Here is a 20,122-nt window from a genome sequence, read left to right on the forward strand (position 1 = left end):
TAGGAAAAGCGTCAATTATTTCAACTGGACAGCCCCTTCTGTGCAGAAAACTTCCTTTTTTCCATATAGGGCGAACCTACTGTTACAATTGTTCTAATCGCAGAATTGCTTTTGTATCACTCACTCTGCTACGTAATCTTTCATTTTCCTTCGCTAGATAGGTAACAGTCCTCCTCCTCTGTTCTCGAAAGGGCGATTACGTTAAGAATCTGCGCTGGGGAATATCAACAGACAAAACGCCCTAAAGCGGTCTCAAGTAAATTCGGAGAAACAGTTGTGCCAAACCGGGTGAGTAGCTCAAGACTCAAAAACAGCTTATGTCTGACAAGTTTTTCGCCAGAGTTTACATTTCATTATAAAGAAGAACCCAGGGATAAATTTAGTTATATACTTAAACAAGTAAAAATAATTTAAAAATTCCTTTCGCATCCGGTGAACGGTATGTAAAGTACCATTTCAGGAATTTATATTTCCTCTAAGTGCAAAGGGAGCTGATAAGCACATATTATTACGGCGACATTTCTTGCCATTTATGCGTAATGTAATTAACAAAATTTTCCAATATAATACATTAAAATGGAAAATAAAAGAACGTTAATAAACATGGTTACAATATTTGGTATATTTCATAACTTTAGCTGTATGTCTATTTTAAAAACATTATTTTTGTCTTACACTTGGTGATGTGTTTTTTTTAAGTATCGCATTGTTAAAAAATGTGGAAACAAAAATCCTACGGCTGTAGAGTTTTCATTTCTAAAAATAACCAATGAAATCATATTTAAAAACAAACATCTGAAAATTTGTACCGGGGTAAAGTTAGCTCGAAGTTCGAAAACGATTTTGGCACGCCTGTAGCGCTTTCACGAAACCTCTTAGAGTTGCGAGAATGCTTGTTTTGTGTATAAAATACATTGTGGATGCTTTCTCAGCCTTTACTTTTTCGATTTTATGACATTTTTTTGACCATGCACGAATATTCTTTTGTCCATATCTTCGCAATGGAAGCACAGAACGCCGTCAAACCAAATGCATTTTAAAGACCACGACTTGTGGATATTTCCACAGCCTTTACATCAATCTATCGGTGAGCTAATTATCTTTTTTTAAACCTCCGGTTTTTCATCGATGCGTAATTACGCACGAACTGGAACCCGGGGGACCGCTGTGTGCACACGTTCACAACGCGAGAAATACTGTTCAATACGGCTTCATGCGAAAAACCCGTATATGACCATAGGAAGCAGAACAGCGCAGTCTCCCATTACCCAGACTGTAAGCACGGGAATAAAGCTTTGTTTGATTTCTGAAACCCTTCCTTTACGCCCTGTTTTCATTCAGGTAAGGGTCAACTATATTCACAATACTACTGACAGCAGGAAGATTAAAATATTCTTTTCTCAGCAGCTTATTAAAAACAGCTCCCATGATGTTCAAACCGATTTTTTACACAGAACACTGACACAGCTTTGCATTCTGAATCTCTTTTTCTCATGCTTTTATTTAATATGGCACAATGCACTGGGATAGGGGTATTCTGTTCACAAACCAATAGCATTTAAACCACAGCACCCACAATGCAGCAAGTGTTTTGCACACTAAGCAGGTCCTCTGACTTTTCCCAGCTTTGTTTTGGGTTGTGGAACCTTTCTTTATATTTTTTAGGATTTTCTGAAGATAACACTACAGGTAATACACTGGGATAGGTGGGTCATCTTCATGGGTCAATAGCATTTCAAATACAGCACCCACACTGTTGAAACCAAGTGTTTTACACACCAGACAGGCCCCCTAACTTTATATAACCTTGCTGTGGCTGTGGCCCCTTTCTTTAATTTTTTATGATTTTTTGAAGATAACACTACAGGTAATACACTGGGACAGGTGGGTCGTCTTCATGGCTCAATAGCATTTCAAATACAGCACCCACTCTGCTGAAACCAAGTGTTTTACACACCAGACAGGCCCCCGGACCTCGTACAACCTTGCTGTGGCTGTGGCCCCTTTCTTTAATTTTTTATGATTTTTTGATGATAACACTACAGGTAATACACTGGGACAGGTGGGTCATCTTCATGGCTCAATAGCATTTCAAATACAGCACCCACACTGCTGAAACCAAGTGTTTTACACACCAGACAGGCCCCAGAACCTTGTACAACCTTGCTGTGGCTGTGGCCCCTTTCTTTATTTTTTTTATGATTTTCTGAAGATAACACTACAGGTAACACAGTGCGATAGGTGGGTAGTCTTCATGGCTCAATAGCATTTCAAATACAACAACCACACTGCTGAAACCAAGTGTTTTACACACCACACAGGTCCCCTAACCTTATACAACCTTTCTGTGGTTGTGGCCCCTTTATTTATTTTTTTAATAAGAATTTTAGTTTTTCAATATGGCACCATTAGACAGGCGGTACATGGGGATTGGGGGGTGCTATTCATGAGTCAATAGCTCTTCAAGCACAACAGCCACAGTGCTGCAACCAGGTGTTTTACACCAGACATTTCCCCTAACCTTATACAACCTCGCTTTGAGTTGTGGAACATTTCTTTATTTTTTAATGTTTTTTTTGACTGTAATCAAGTGTTGTGCTCACTAGGCAGGCCTCCTGACCTTTCACAGTCATGCTTTGTTGTGTGCAACTTTAATTATCTTTTTAGGATTTTTTGAACATGGCAACTTCCACCGAGACGGGTGGGGGGTGTGGGGGTGCTCTTCAATAGTTTTTTCATCTATACACACAAACGGATGTAACCAAGACACTCAGAACCTGTCACGCAGGGGCTGACTGCTGAGGATAGGGATCCAATGCGGTGCCCTTGGTAGGGTTGGCGCGAGACGCAGGCGTAGTCGGAGTAAACAGGCAGGGGCCCGAGTCCGGGAAGGCGTAGAAGTTGCGTTGGTAGGCAGAGGCGTAAATGAAGAGACAGGCTGGGGTCAGGATCCGAGAAAGCGTAAAACAGGCGAAGGTACAAAATCGAGTGGCTAAAGCAGTTGTCGGAAAAGCGGGGTCGAGGTCCAGGGGAGAAGTCATAGTAAGGCAAAAGCGTAGTTAGTAGGTAAGCTCCGGGAGAGAATCTCAATCGTGAGCAATGACCGGGGGACAGATGAGGGTTTAAGTAGAGGACTGATTGACATGTGCACGTTTGGTATGGGGAGAGCTCGAGGGAATGCAGGAGCGCTTGCCTGCGTGAGGGAGATTCATGACAGAACCAACAGAATCAACCTGAACTCATAGAAAAACAAGAATGCCCCCGAGACACCTGAATCCCCCTCCTGGACCACTCTGGTATCAACACCCCCAAACCCATCCATACCAGCTAACAAGATTCAGAATCGGTGCAACCCTCCAACCTGGACCAAGAGCAGGATGGGACAAGAACCTGCACCACACTACGTACACAGGTTTGTATTTTTGGCTGAAGATGAAAATGTCTAACATAGATTGTTTTGGTTCTAGCAAACAATAAAAATAGTTGTTAAAATCCAAACACACATAATGAGATCACTCTCTGTCAGTATGTGTAACATTCTGGGTCTGGGCTCCTCTGTATTTGGGCTAAAGAGAGTTCAACAACATTTATTAAATGCACTGACATCATAATCTGACAAGATCCATTGTTTAGGGGAGACTTGACCACCCACTGTCCCCCTGGTATCGTGAAGCTCATTGTCCTTTAGCTTTCCAAAACCAGAATCACTTGGGACTCCGGGGGGATCGGTGTATGCAAAATATGAATTCCTTATGCAAGAAATTGTATATGGTCAATATAGCGATCATATCTTATCAGCAGATGGTAATCTCCAAGGAACAAGTAATAGGTTTATTCCACGCTGAAAAATGATCAAATGATTGATGAACCCAAGGGATTTGAAAGAAATGTTAAACAACTCAAAGCGAGGTTGTATAAGGTTAGGGGAGCTGTCTGGTGTGTAAAACACCTGGTTGCAGCACTGTGGCTGTTGTGCTTGAAGAGCTATTGACTCGTGAAGAGCACAATGTACTATCCCCATGTACCGCCTGTCTAATGGTGCCATATTGAAAAACTCATAAAAAAATAAAGAAAGGGGCCACAACCACAGCAAGGTTGTATAAGGTTCTGGGGGCTGTCTGGTGTGTAAAACACCTGGTTTCAGCAGTGTGGCTGTTGTATTTGAAATGCTATTGAGCCATGAAGACGACCCACCCGTCCCAGTGTATTACCTGTAGTGTTATCTTCAGAAACTCATTACAAAATAAAGAAAGGGGCCACAGCCACAGTAAGGTTGTACGAGGTCCGGGGGCCTGTCTGGTGTGTAAAACACTTGGTTTCAGCAGTGTGGGTGCTGTATTTGAAATGCTATTGAGCCATGAAGACGACCCACCTGTCCCAGTGTATTACCTGTAGTGTTATCTTCAGAAAATCATAAAAAATTAAAGAAAGGGGCCACAGCCACAGCAAGGTTATATAAAGTTAGGGGGCCTGTCTGGTGTGTAAAACACTTGGTTTCAGCAGAGTGGGTGCTGTATTTGAAATGCTATTGAGCCATGAAGACGACCCACCCGTCCCAGTGTATTACCTGTAGTGTTATCTTCAGAAAATCATAAAAAAATAAAGGTTCCATAACCCAAAACAAAGCTGGGAATAGTCAGATGACCTGCTTAGTGTGCAAAACACTTACCTGCAGCATTGTGGGTGCTGTGGTTTAAATGCTATTGGTTTGTGAACCAGTGCATTGTGCCACATTAAATAAAAGCAAGAGAAAAAGAGATTCAGAACACAAAGCTGTCAGTGTTCTGTGTAAAAAATCGGTTTGAACATCATGGGAGCTGTTTTTATTAAGCTGCTGAGAAAATAATATTTTAATCTTCCTGCTGTCAGTAGTATTGTGAATATAGTTGACCCTTACCTGAATGAAAACAGGGCGTAAAGGAAGGGTTTCAGAAATCAAACAAAGCTTTATTCCCGTGCTTACAGTCTGGGTAATGGGAGACTGCGCTGTTCTGCTTCCTATGGTCATATACGGGTTTTTCGCATGAAGCCGTATTGAACAGTATTTCTCGCGTTGTGAACGTGTGCACACAGCGGTCCCCCGGGTTCCAGTTCGTGCGTAATTACGCATCGATGAAAAACCGGAGGTTTAAAAAAAGATAATTAGCTCACCGATAGATTGATGTAAAGGCTGTGGAAATATCCACAAGTCGTGGTCTTTAAAATGCTTTTGGTTTGAAGGCGTTCTGTGCTTCCATTGCGGAGATATGGACAAAAGCATATTCGTGCTTGGTCAAAAAAATGTCATAAAAACGAAAAAGTAAAGGCTGAGAAAGCATCCACAATGTATTTTATACACAAAGCAAGTGTTTTTGTAACTCTAAGAGATTTCGTGAAAGCGCTACAGGCGTGCCAAAATCGTTTTCGAACTTCAAGCTAACTTTACCCCGGTAAAATTTGTTTGCAAAAAAGTGGCAGACAGTGCACTTACATCATTCTTACAAAATATAAGGTAATGTAAGGTAAATTAGAGGCCCATTCTTTCATTCTAAGGTGAACTATCTATATACAAGTATGTTTTAATGGCAGATAAGCATATCTCAAAGGTTACTGTTGTTTTTTTGTTTTCTCTGAGTTCAAGTAGTCCTAGAAACCTTGTGAAAAGCACTGCAATATTTTCAAATCTCCATTCTCTGTCTATTGTAAAATTTAATTTAGCATAAGGAATTCTCTGTGATGGACTGGCAACACTTCTGGGGAGTAAATCTTCTTACGCCTGTTGCTTGCTGGGATAGGACCTGACTCCCGCGCAACCCTGAACTGGATGGAAGTGGTTTGAAAACAGGTGGATGGGTCAGGAATTCGTGTGAGGTAAGGGTCCAATTATTATGTCCCAAAATGAATTAAATATATGAACCTGAATACAGATTGTTACTTTCTTCTTGATATTATAATAATAATAATAATAATAAACTTTATTTTATATAGCGCCTTTAAAGGTGGCTTCGCAAAGCGCTTTACAGGATGACAAGAACAATAAATAAGAAGAATACACAAGATAAAACACAATTACTATATATAGAGGAGACCGTGGATGGTGGTACTAAGAAAAGCAGAGGGGTGAAGAATGGAACCAGTTAAGTAAAGGCTTTTCTGAAGAAGAGGGCTTTGAGTCTGGATTTGAAGGAGTTTAGAGAATGTGGCATAACAGGAGATATGCCTTTATTACATATAAGGCCTTTAGAAACTCTCCAGCTCTCTTTTAATTGTGCATGTAATTATGTGGCTGTTTATTGTTTATCTGTTGGATAAAAATATGTACAAGAATGTACTTTATGATATTGATTTGGCTATATCATACTCTCAAGGTCACTAGTGCATAGGGAAGTTTAAAAAAATAAGGTCATAAGGCTGCCTGTAGCTTATTGATTAGAAGATTACAACCAACATTTTTTGAAAGTTTCAGGTAATCTGCTTCAACAATATTGATGAGTAACTTATTCCAGAGACAGCCAAAACACTTTATGTAAAATTGCCTCTAAAGAAATGTAATTCCTTTAACCTGATTATGTATGTACTTTTATCTATGGGATTAGGTTTGTCACTCTTCTTTGATCTAATTCCAAAGCAGTCTGACTGGAATAGCATGGTAATCAAAATGCCATGCAATATTGTTACCATTCTTAAACTGTTTTGTTGCATATATTTAACACCACTTAATTTGAATGGTACAATGTTCAACGCATGTTGATCTTTTGACTGTTTTTCCTAATTGTTTAGAGAAGCCCACAAGTCTTCACAAACACCTAATAAAATGAACTTTGTACTTAAAATGTTCTTGCTACCTGTATATAATTCTTGTATCTAAAGTACATTTCATTTTCCAGGTATCTTCTAAGTCCTGAATAGTATCTAAGTCTTTGTATAACATCTACAATGTTTGCTCCTTCCAATCCTATCATGTCATCTGCAAAATTGACTAATAGCGGTTACTGTAATTAATGATAATAATTGCTTACACTTATATAGCGCTTTTCTGGACACTCCACTCAAAGCACTTTACAGGTAATGGGGACTCCTCTCCACCACCATAAATGTACAGCACCCACCTGGATGATGCGACGGCAGCCATAGTGCACCAGTACGCACACCACACATTAGCTCTCAGTGTGGAGGAAAACAGAGTGATGAAGCCAATTCAGAGATGGGGATTATTCAGAGGCCATGATTGGTAAAGCCCAATGGGAAATTTTGGCCAGGACACAGGGGTAACACCCTCTTTTCGAGAAACACCCTGGTAATTTTAATGACCACAGAGAGTCAAGACCTCGGTTTTATGTCTTATGGTTTTAAGGACAGCACCTTTTTACAGTATAGTGTCCCCATCACTATACTGGGGCATTAGGACCCACACAGACTGCAGGGTAAGCACCCCCTACTGGCCCCACTAATACCACTTTCAGCACCAACCTTAGTTTTTTCAGGAGGTCTCCCATCCAGGTTCATACCTACTTAGATTTTGTGGGTTGCCAGTTGTGAGTTACAAGGTGATATAGCTACTGGCTAGCTGGGTAAATCTAAGTAAGGTACAGTATGTACTGTAAATCAGACAGACCAATGGAACAAAAAGTCTCAGAGGTGCTTCATTATTTAGCTTGGTCCAATATGGTTATATTAGGTGCCTGTCTGATTTTAAGACATGGGCTCAAGAGGACCTTCTCAATCGAAACTGTGATTTGCATAACTGCATAACTGAAATAAAGCTCATAGCCTCCTATTTCCCAGCTTTGCAGAGCTGGTGACTTCAGAGTTGTTGATGCTGCTGAAATTAAACCCATGAGAAACATTGGTGTTAGTTATATATATAACATTGGGAGCATCATAAATGTATTTGTTTTCAATAGTGGAGTATTCCATGCTGTGTCTAAATATTGATATATGCCTTTATTCATAGAGATTAAACTACTGTAACACTTTATTTACATACTGTGTTATTTACTAAGGTACTAAAGAAGCTTCAGGATGTCCAGAGTTATGCAGCTTGTGTACTGAATACTTTGTATCACTAAGTAATTCCTATACTAAATAAATTGCTTACATATAAAGCATAATCACTCAATAAATCAGACAAGAAAGTCAAAAGCGTAACTTAGTTACGTGTTTCTTTCATGCATATAGTTCAACTCCTAATCTGAAATTTGCTGATTCAGGTTTTCTAACTCTGGTGTTGTAAGGTAGAGACTTCTCGAATGCAGACCAAAATCCTTCTCTGAAATATACTTTTCAGCCTTTTCTTGAAAGACGTCAGGGAATCAGCTTCAATAATGTCTCGGTAGCTTGTTTCACACATCCTCGACTCTTATTTTTCTCCTGGGTAAAAGCTTGTCTTCTTTGTTAAGTTCACTTCCAGGTGGTTTCCACCTGTGTCCTCTGGTTCATACAGCAGTTCACTGTTAATTCTCAAGAAGCCATATGGGTTGACTACTGTATGTCAATGCCTTTGTAGATTTGAACATTTGTCCCATCATAGTCATCTCTGTCTAAAGACTAAAAGGACATTTCTTTAAGCCCAGAAATGTGTATGGTTGTTCTTTATCTGGAGAAAGCAACAAAATCTCTTTTTATAACACGGTCCTTAAAAGTGAGCACAATATTTTAAAGGAAGTCATACTAGTGATGTACAATTTTGCATACCATGCCTTGATTTAAATTCTATGATTTTCCCAGTATCTCCCATTTACCTTTTTATTTGCTTCTCCGCATTATCTCAAAGTCAACATACTGTAAACAATTAATTATTTTAGAAGTAGTTTAGCCAGGTTTAATATTTTGTATTGAAGAAATATATATAATGAATAACTATAAAGCTATAGTTTGTTTTTTTCTAGTACTCTGTATTTTAAATGTTATGTAACGGGTGTTTTTTGAGTCTTGAATTATTTTTAAATCTTAAATGTTTGAATTTCCGTTTCAAGGTCTACAGCAATTGTTAATCCTCTTGTTTCTTGTCTCATTTGCAAATGTCACATGTTTGTTAACTGTATTAGAATGCAGATCACGTATTTAAATTAGGAAGAGCTGTGGTCCTAATACAGACGCCTGAGGTACTCCACTAATTGCATCTCTCCAATTTGAGCATTCTGCCCTTGCCTGTGATATGGCAAATGTTTTAGGGTGCAAGTACCCCTCGCAAGAAGAGGACAGTGGTCTGAGATTTGTTTACTGGAGTCCGTGAGCAGTGGAACCCTTACCCCTTACCCCTTGCCCCCTTGAATGGCGAATTCAGGCAAGCCTTCTTCTCTTCTCTGGGCTGGGGACGTCTGGTACTACTGCAGGCTGTCTTGAAGAAGTCATGGGGCACTCCAGTCCAGCCACAGCAACTTCAACGCTACGCTATTCTGAATGCTTTTCAATTGCCTCGAACCAGTGACGAGCAAGACCCCTGCTCCTTTCACACAATATCCAAAGGTCGTGGCAGTTTTATAGGGCACCCGACCTCCCAATACACTGCCACATTGCTTGTGCTGCAGGGTTGGGTTCCATCGCATTAATGACTCTCTTTTCTTCTCCAAAGTGTCCCAGGATGTTTGGACAGCACTCAGGTTTTGTACCGTAATTTCCATCTTTGGCCAGAATTTGTCCATTGAGCAGTTAAAAAAAAAACCCAAAAGACCCCTAAACTAGGCTGGCATTTTGACCTCAATACTTTCAACTCAACCAATACCCACATTTGCATATACTTACATTAACAAATCACTAATTAATCCCATCTGAGAATGCTGTCATGGCTCTAACCGGTAATATAATAACAGACCATGAAAAGCCATTTTATCATTTTTTGAGGCCCTTTGGAGGCCTCTAGTGGCAGGTCTGTTGATACTGCTTCCCCTCTATAGACCATCCTACCACAAAAACCTTTTCTAAACCTGCGTTGTATATCGCCCAGGATCCTACTTCCACATTGATGATCCTTTATTTTAATACTAATTATCATTTCCATAATGTTGCGCATAACAGAATTTTTCACTTTTGTTACCATTTTAATGAATGGGCCTATCATTAGCAATTTCTCAGTTAATGGGTACTGAATTACCACTGTCTTCAGTGACTTAAGAACTGCATCTCTTGTTTCCTTAAATATAATTGGTAGAATACCATAAGACCCTGGAGATATATTCATCTTAAGAGCTTTTATTACCAACAGCACATCTGACGCATCTGCTAGTATTATTTGATATCGAACTTTGTCCCATATCCTGAAAAAAATGTTGATTTCTTCTTGGTGAACATTACATTACATCAATTTGTATTGCTTTTAAGCTCTGTTTCATTCCTTCATCACCTGGTTTTCTGAAACAAACTTTTGATTTTTACTCTGCTAATAAAATGTGACCTGTAAGTGACATTCTCTTAATGCCTTGTAATATCCACCCAATGTGGCATGGAGTTTCTTTTTGCAACTGCCATTGTTATTGACCTTGTTTAATTTTTACATTTCCTTTGTTTCAGAGTAAATACTTCATGAAATTTCCTTCTGCAGACAGCTATTTGACCTCTGAGAATTCTGTATTTTATCAACCCACAAAAATACTCTTTGTAATGAGATCTTGAATGTTGCTGCTCTTGTTGCACCCAAATAAAAGGAAACATGATACAATGGTTATATCCACAAGGTTCAGCTATGAGTTATTACAAACAATTGTTTTATTAAACGAAACACGTACAAGGAAATGGCCGATAGTGGATGTGTTGCCACCTGGTAGATCCAGAATTCCTCTGCTGCTGGAAAAAGTCACAGCAGCATGAAGCTCTGCAGTAAGAATTATGTTGTGTTAGTCAATGGAAAAGACTTCGAATCGGCTAAAAGGAGACAAAATAGTTGGAAAGGTGGAACACAAGCCAGACCAAATGGGAAAAACAAGTCTGCATCACAAAATAAAAATAAGTATTATCACCATTGCAAAACATCATTTCCCACTGGTCTAGTTGAATGGCTTGTCAACTTTCTTGCAAACTGATTTTGCCAAATTAGTTTTATATGTTCAATTTCCTACCCGTAATTTTACAAAAAACAAGGTTTGTTGCACCTCGTTTCTTTGGTGCTTTTTAAGATGTTTAATTCACTTTAAACTATTTGGGAACAAAGTTTGCACTGTAACATACAGTATAATTTGAAAATTGTATCTGTGTTATCAAGTATTCTGCTTACATAAAATTTAGTTATTCTTTTAAAGTGTTCAGGCTGTAGGGTTTTATCATAGCACTTAAACCCTTCTTAATTGTGTATTTATCTAGTTATGTAACTGGGTCTGCATTTTACCATTACAACATAGTATACAGTGCATGATTTCTTGTATTTTCATCAACGTGTTACATATACTTTTACATACACACATTATTTTACTGGTGCTTTACTCTCTCAGAATATCAGACAAGATGTAGCTTCACTAAGTAAAAGTTTATTTATACTGTCTTATATTGTTGCTGTCCTTTTTGGGTTATTCTTTATGATTTGTTTCTGCTTCTACTACAATGTTCACTAACAAAAATAACCATCAATTGATTGAAAAAAACATTGAAAGGAAAGAAAGACAGTCAAGAAGCCACTAGTCAAACTCTGGATAGTACAGCCCATGTAATAGTGGTAAACATCCCTTTCCTCTCTTTCATAATCAGCTTTGGGGACCCTTTCAAAATGCTATTTCTGATTTGTGAGAATCGCAAACATCACAGTACATCTTAGCAGACACCGTCATCAGGGAATACCATAGAAAACCCAGGAATTACATATTCCCTAGGCCAGAAATGAAATGTGAAAATAAAATGAAACCTTTTAAACACAACCGACTTTCCCAGGACAAGAGACCTTGCCAAAAGGAAGTTAGGGAAATCTCATCTGAAGGAAAACACTACGCACTCAGAATTACATCAGCTCCATTTCCTTTCCCTTTGTGCATCGTACCGATTTGAGTCGTACTGAATAACATCCTGTGGTAACAGTGTGGACGCATGGGAAACTAGTTTTATGCACAGTCTGTTCCAAAGTAAAGAGTTAGTTACTTTACTTATCAACTATCAAAGTGCATTATCTGCACAAGACATTAATGCTGAATAAGCAGAAATAGAGTTAAAATGGTTACTGATCTCTTGTTCACTCAGTTTGTAAACACATTCTCTAGGAAAGACCTAATCTAAACTAATCATTTCAGATAACCAAGATAAAAGTAAAAGAATAGACAGTATAGGACCATTGAGCAATTTTGATAATCGTGTAACTGATTGAACTGTAGGCGATTTTACTCTTGACAGTGAGATACTACATAAGCTAGGGAACCTAAAAAACAATTGCTGGAGCCTGATGGCTTTTTCCCCAGTCACACTTAAGGAAATTAGGGATGGTATATTTATATCAAAACATGACATGACTAGTTCAGTCATGACAGACTACCCAGACAAGCTGCAGACGTAACACTGATTAAAAAAAAAAACTACAGAACAATGCGTTACAGGTAATGTTTGGAAATAAAAGCACTAAATCGGGAGAATGCTTAGAAAACAATGGCAGTCAACGATAGCCAACACTGATTAATAATAATTACTTACACTTATATAGTGCTTTTTTGGACACTCCACTCAAAGCACTTTACAGACAATGGGGACTCCCGTACACCACCACCAATGTGCAGCATCCACCTGGATGATGCGACGGCAGCCATAGCGCGCCAGAACGCTCACCACACATCAGCTATCAGTGAAGAGGAGATCAGAGTAATGAAGCCAATTCATAGAGGGGGATTATAAGGCCATGATTGGTAAGGGCCAATGGGAAATTTGGCCGGGACACCGGGGTTACACCCCTACTTGTTTCAAGAAACGCCCTGGGATTTTTAATGACCACAGAGAGTCAGGATCTCAGTTTTACGTCTCATCCGAAGGACGGCACCTGTTTACTATACTGTGGCATTAGGACCCACATGGACCGCAAGGTGAGCACCCCCTGCTGGCCCCACTAACACCTCCTCCAGCAGCAACCTTAGTTTTTCCCAGGTCTCTCATCCAGGGACTGACCAGGCTCACAACTGCTTAGCTTCAGTGGGTTGCCAGTTGCGAGTTGCAGGGTGATATGGCCGATATGGCAGGGTGATATAGATTGAAAGGAAATTGAATGTTAAAATCCTTCAGCCATGCAACATGGGTAATGTATAAAACTAAAGCACACATGATCTAAACAAAGGTTGATTTTCAAACTGAAAGTCATAGGAAATCAAGGAAGTACATGCACAGGGATCACAAGCATGAAGCACTAGAACCTCTAATTAAGCAGATGTGAGCAGTGGAGTGCTGCAGAGATCAGTGTTATATTATTGTGCTTTATATCGCCAATTTAGATTCTGATGTACTTGGCAAACTAGTTAAATGAGGAGATACAAAAACAGGGAGTGTGGCAAATGGACACAAAAGCAAGGCAATTACAAAATGTTATTTTAAAAAGTTAAAATTAAATTTAAATGAAAAAAATCTCTTTACAATCCCCAGTAATGATCAAAAGGTGAAACACTGAATAGAAGAACTCAAAGAGACGCACCAAGCAAAACTATGAAATAGACAAAACTTAACATCCACTAGCCATGGGTAAAAATTCTGTAATTTAAAATCATTCTATTGTGTCCTGACAAATTTTACCTTTTTTTTTTTTAAATGTGCCAATTCTGCTTAATGCATCACATGAAAATAGGCATTCTTCATTGATTATAGCGAAGGTAACTGAATATGTACAAAAAAAGCTTACAGTACATAGGAACCTGAAGAAACTCCCCCTTCCAATTATTTTTCATTTAAAAACTTGCAACTATTTACCTACAGTATGTCTCAATCTTCTGGTAAATGTAATGCATGTTAGATTCAGAAAACAGAACTTTTCTTTGTTCTTTAAATGTTTATTTGCCCATTGTAATGCAGTAGTACTTTGACAGTGACTGACAGGCATCAAAGAACAGAGGATGGATTTACATTTAAACCGCAATTACAATACTACAGTGACAATTAAAATGTCACGGGCACACAAGCATTTGTTTTTTTTCCTTTAATTTTTACATGGACTATGCAATATTTGAACCAAAGTAAAGAGCTAGGCATTTAACTTCCATTAGTAAATAAAACCTTCAAACTTTAAAAGCCATAATACAACAAAACAAATTAACACAATCATGCATGTTATTTCCAAAATCATAAAATGTACTGATGCACTATGCTTTTTAACAGCTATTGCAGGACTATATATATATAGTACATATAACTGAGATAACCTTGGAATAAATTTACCACTAACACAAACTTCTCAGCAATCAGTGTCTTTTCAGAAATTTAAAAACAATGCCACAGGACCTACAGGTGCATTTGATGGTCCGGAATGAGGTCAGACCATGAAGTTTTAAACTTTTTCCTGTTTAACTGTAAAACAAGACCTTTAGCTTCACACCTTTTGCATTGTGGAATTAAAGAAAATCAATCTTTAAAATTACACTTTTGGAAAAAATAAATTGTGTATGATCAGTTGTGTGCTTTACATTGGCTACAGACTAAAGCTGACCCCCCTAACCCTGCTGGATAAAAAAAAAGATTGTAGCATCTATGGTTAGTTCTGGTTAAATTCTTGTGAGTTTTAACAGTATACCAGTTCACTTACTGTTCTGTATTAAACCTTGAGAAATACTTGAAAGGGGCATATCAAAATAAAAAGCATATTCAACAGAGTAAAGGGGGTTATAGCAGAGTTGCTGTTTACAAGAAAATCTACATGTAAGTGCAAGGTGAAAACTGCTTAGCTAACATAAGTCTAGACCTGAAGAACTCTTCAAGTCAACACTGAAGCTAAACAATACAGTACAGCACAGATACACCCTTTTGTAACTCAATTTAGCTTCTGTCTGACATGTACTTTCAATGATTACTGGACCAGAACTGAGGTCAGGCCTGTTACTAGACTACAGATATCACAAAAATATATTAAGAAAAACAAATAATGTAAAACACAATATTTTAGTGTGTTGTCGGTAAGTAGGGTCATTGCAATCCCTAATAGTTGTCATAATCCTTTTTGTCTTTTTTGCCTTCTCCTTCGAAGCCGTCCACACCGTCACTGTTGTCTCTCCGTCTCTTGCGGTTGTTCCGTACGTTGAACCGGGGGTTCATCTGGGGCAAGGGGTCCATTCCCAACACTTTGTGAATCTGACGGAAAGCCAGCAGCCTCAAAGCAAACTAAAGACGGAGGAAGAAAAGAAAAAAAAACTGTGAGCCCAAAAACTGGAACCAACTAACCGAGTTAGTTCATTCAGAACTCATCCATACTAGTTAGTACAATGTGATGCGAACACTCAATAAGAAATGCATCGTATGACACCTTCTTCACTCTCTACAGTTGGCGAAGGTTTTGAAATTATCTGAATTACCCCAAATTATAATATTCTAAAGACAGCTTCTTTATCATTTCAATTATTCAAAATGTGGGTAACAATTCACATGCTTTGCATGATCAAAGTTTTATAAAAAGAACACTCATAAAAAGAAGTACAGGTGTGTATGAAAGATTTGTCTTGTAACTGAACCTCAACTTAAGAACACACACAACTCTTAAAACAGTGCTCCAGAGAAGGAGACATTTATCTATGCTTGATATATAAGGGTGCTCTTGGGTTATTGGCAATACCTCCAATAATGATGCACTTACAATCATTTTAAAGCATTGTGTAAAGAAAAAAATTGTTACAACCAACATCAAAACAGACGCTCCTTGGCCATCACATGCCCTAAGATACAGATTATATCATCCCTACTGTTGCTTTACCCTGGCACCTCTCACTTTAAAGTGCATCTGTTTCCAGGGGGGTTAAAAGTTAACTTTAACAATCACGGCCAAAAACAACCATTTCTGTGTGTAATCAAAATAATTTAACTTGACTTCATGTGTCAGTTTCTGTACATTCCCTTTCAAACAATGTACAGTCACAAGTTGCACAGTGAAATGACAAATTGACCATGAAGACAAAGGAGCTTTCAGACAAGACAAGGACAAAGTGGTTGAAAGAAACAGATCAGGAGGTAGTCACTAATCCCTTTACAGTGATGCCAATCATCAGAAATTTGCAATGTTGAAGAAGCCTAACAGCACATTATCCAGTTAGCATCATTCCAGTGGTCAAGCATGGTGGTTGCGGCATCATGTTATCGGACTCCTTTTAATGAGCAGGAACTATGAATCTAGTCAAGACAGAGGGGGGAAAAACAGGTGGTACAAAGAACACGTGAAGGCCAAAGCCAGGCTGAAGTAAACGGACGAATAAAGTGAAGGACTCGGTCACTGAATGACTGACTTGACTCCATTTGAAGAGTTACAGTGATGCTTGACTGCAGTCTATTAAGTACCCAAATGAACTTGCCAGAACTAAAGCAAATTTTGCCAGAAAGACAAAAAAGCATTTGAGAAAAGCTGGTAGAAAACTGAAAATGAAAATACTGACAGCAATAAGTTCTGTCAAAGATGCTTTCACCAAGAACGGACTTAGTCGGATGAATACTTATATGTAGGGAAAATTGCACATCTTTGGAGGTTTTGCAGACATTTAACATCCTTCACATAAGTGTTTCACAAAACATTAGAGTGAATACTACTGCAATGACAGTTCTGCACTTTACATTGGCTACAGACTATAGCCAACCCTTTAACTAGTTTGTGTGCAATTCAGTATTAACACTAAACGTTGTGACGTGGTACAAGATTGTCTGTTTCTGTATATTTACTTTTCACTTGATGTGAAAAATCTGCAAATATCAATGCCATTAACTGTAAGTGCATTAAAACAGCAGCCACAATTAAAACAATGCATGTCATTAAACAGTGGTCTTGCGCGACAATTAAAATGGGGATTCGCAGCTGTGTTGTGACTTTCAATTGGTAGTAGCTGAACCCCACAAACCTTTGAGAGTGAACAAAAGAGTCTCACTTAAACTGAAGACCATTATTAAGATCCTTTCCACTATAACTTATACAGGACCATTTAAATAACAGATAATTACCCATAATATAAATTAGAGATCCACATTCTTCCGATTCATATACTCACTTTAGGTCACTGGATTCACACCAGTCACCTCCCCAGCTTGCATGGCAAGAGTAAAAAATTCCAATCTGATCATGAATCTTGAGAGAGATAGCCTGAAACTGCAAGCTTGCAATCTCAAACCAAAGAACTATGAGAAAACCTTTAATTCTAATAGTGCATCCGTTTCCCAATTCTTCTTGGTCAATTTTACACCTGGCACTCTAGTCAGTGTTTGTACAAGCACCTCAATGTACAATGAGGCCAGCCTTCATCCTACTACATTATCGTAAAGTGAAGGGAGCACGTCTATACAAGAAAAGTTATTTAATGTTTACAGCTGCAGCAATGAAAGAGTTACATTTTCCTCACTTGTTGACGCTTCATTAAAAAAAAAAAATGGTGTACTCCACAAACTACCACCAAAAGAATTTTTTTTAAAAAGCCAACGATAAAATAAAGATAATGGTCAGCACGTCAAAATTAAGGTATTCAAAATAAGTTCACAAAATTACAGTATGGCGGTTCACCAAATCTTTGTAACAAAATTTTGATCTTGCCCATACCTGAGCACTAGAAGTGATGTCTTCACGCTGTTGTTCAGTCATTGCAGATAGAGTATCAGTCGGGTTCTTCTCACAGGGGTCTATTAACCCAGGACCACCTGCACAAAAACACTGGACTAATAAGACGCTGGTCTTCTCCCATTTTTCTAAGATAAACATCATATGCTACAAGTCCTGCAATTAAAACTAATAAACTATTGTTTTTTTTTCTAAATTAAAAATGTTGAATTTCAACCACTAATTATGCATCATAAAACATGGGGTTTCACTGTGATCCTCAGTGACAAACATTCCACCGGGAAGAACAAACATGTCTAAATCAGATGAATACAGCTCGATCTAATTACGTTAAATATCCTCAGACGAGTATATGTATTGAAATTCAAATTAAACCATGCCACTACTAAAAATGATAAAATGTACTCATTTGCCACAATAACCTCCACAAAAAACAGTTTCTATCACACTTGAGATACACATACTGCATTCTTAATTTAGTTCTCATCTTGCCCAGCTTCTGCACCAGTTAAGAACTGAATTGTGATCAAAGGGCTGCTTAGGTCCACTTCTAGAATACAATTAAGTGGAAGGTCTTATTTCATTACTCCTGACCTACACTACTTTTGGCATCAATTTGCAAGTTTGAACCTACCTGATAGGAGAATTCCAGAAGAAATACATTCAAAAACCCTTCTCAAAGCATCCCCAGGACTTAGGGGCCCAGAAGCACTGCTTATAGCCTTTTCCACTAGCAGCTCCATAGCCTATAAAAAAAGAATGTTAGATTCTGATATTAGTTCTGTTTCTTCAAAGCAACTCAGTTCCAACAGAGCAGCACGTTATCGTCTTCCCAACTCAGTTCTCTTAGCAGGAACTTTGCAATCAAATTTTATGCAAGTGAAACATCTGTCAACATGTGACTGTTCCCTTCTGAAGCCCCTTTGTTACAAATAGTAGCTCATCCTAATGCAGTTCTCAACCAATATTTTCCACTTATTAACCACAATGAAATGAAGACTGTTTAAATGTGTTTATCCGAGAAAAATTGGTCTTGATGTAATCTACTCTTGTGACTCAAATACTGTAACATTTAGGCCTAATCTCTATAAACATTTAAGATTCATTACTGAAAAAATATTGGGCATATGCAATCCACCAATAAATTTTTGCAAAAATGGACAATGTTAATGTTTCTAGGGATAATGACGTCACCCATCCTTTACCTTAACCGAATTAATCTTTTTTTATATTGACCTATTCATAATAGTCAGTTTTTGTTTAAGCAGAAATGGTAGTGAACTCATTAAACTACCATATTCTAAATTCACCAACAAGGCCTGACGCTAGGTGGTAAAGCACTACCAGATTATGCTGTAAACATCTATTTGGACAACTAGGGATTATTTTTTAACTTACATTCTGGAATACTTTCCTATTTAAGTATTTCGACTTAAGTCTCATTCTAAAGTAAAACTACTCCTTAAATGAAACCAATCTCAAGTTTATTTTTTTAATCTGAAGAAAGGAGGAAACGTATTAATGCACTACATTCAACTTCCCACTGCCAAGAGGAAAAGTAAAATTTAACAAATGTTACTTTTTAGGCTTTAACACCAAATCTGTGAAGATGGGGAAAAGAGGGTATCAAGCAAAACACTGGTTACTACTATGGATGTAAGACTGAACATGATAGTATGAGGCCTAGATTCTAGATTATGACCAAACCGAGGACCAAGATGGTATCTACTAATTAAAGGGAAAGGCAAGTTAGTTTTCCCAAAGTCATTGACATCAGTGGACAGGTAAACGTCAAGATTGATCAGCCAATCTGAGTTTCAGGCATTGCAACACTGACTTCTTCAGTATTGTAATAGAGGCAATGTAAAGTGCTACTCTGACAATGCAATAGACATTTTCACTTGACTGTCTTTTCAAAACACTTTATAGATTTCAATATTAAACATTACACTACAAATGTACTTTATTATACTGTATAAATTATATAGCACTACATTGAAGTATGAAGTTTCTGAATTTATGAATTGCATGTTTTCACAACTGTGGGACAGACCTGGTTAGTACAGCTATGTGGCGTTCAGCTGTACTCTTCTTTTAGCTTCAGTTAAGCATACAATACATTCTAAACTGCACATCATTAACTTTTTTCAAATGGAGGCTATTATATCTCAATCACAGGAAAACCACTGGACTCAACTACTTCAATATTTAGCTCTACAAAACCTTTGCCCAGAACTCAAGATCATTCAAATGCTGTTTTGCAAAACTGGCAATTCTTCTTCTGGCACTTTCTAAATGTTTTCCACGTTCTTCCAACCAAGGAAATACAATTCTCAACCTGTGGCTGAAATGGAAACCTCATTTCCACTCGTCTGTTAATTAACATCAGATATATTTGGCAGTCAGATTTTCACAATTTCCTACTTTCTTCTAGACCAACAGAGCACTGTGACAGTAAATTGA

The 20,122-nt window shown here is 38.1% G+C and overlaps 1 protein-coding gene and 2 long non-coding RNA genes across 5 annotated transcripts in view; 2 read left to right on the top strand and 1 right to left on the bottom strand.

Moving 5' to 3' along the window:
* The window catches only part of LOC148673190 (uncharacterized), a 330,310-nt gene that overhangs the window by 301,208 nt on the left and 8,980 nt on the right, over nt 1-20,122 (top strand). The window lies entirely within an intron of this gene.
* On the top strand, nt 33-11,436 carry LOC148673194 (uncharacterized). Its single transcript, XR_015935961.1, has 3 exons — nt 33-439; nt 5,698-5,850; nt 10,489-11,436. It is a non-coding gene; the product is annotated as an uncharacterized LOC148673194 (long non-coding RNA).
* The window catches only part of zfr (zinc finger RNA binding protein), a 37,445-nt gene continuing 31,218 nt past the window's right edge, over nt 13,896-20,122 (bottom strand). For 2 of the 3 annotated variants that reach the window (XM_088629532.1, XM_088629531.1), the window contains exons 18-20: nt 18,294-18,405; nt 17,642-17,739; nt 13,896-15,237 (exon numbers count right to left, since the gene is read on the bottom strand). In XM_088629532.1, the coding sequence (XP_088485658.1) occupies nt 15,055-15,237; nt 17,642-17,739; nt 18,294-18,405 (393 nt within the window). In that variant the 3' untranslated portion in view covers nt 13,896-15,054. Of the gene's footprint in view, nt 15,238-17,641; nt 17,740-18,293; nt 18,406-20,122 lie in introns of those variants that run through there. The other variant, XR_015935958.1, reaches the window with a different exon arrangement.

This window comes from Lepisosteus platostomus, chromosome 4 (genome assembly GCF_059453375.1).
Source record: "Lepisosteus platostomus isolate fLepPlt1 chromosome 4, fLepPlt1.hap1, whole genome shotgun sequence".
Taxonomy (NCBI): Eukaryota; Metazoa; Chordata; class Actinopteri; order Semionotiformes; family Lepisosteidae; genus Lepisosteus; species Lepisosteus platostomus.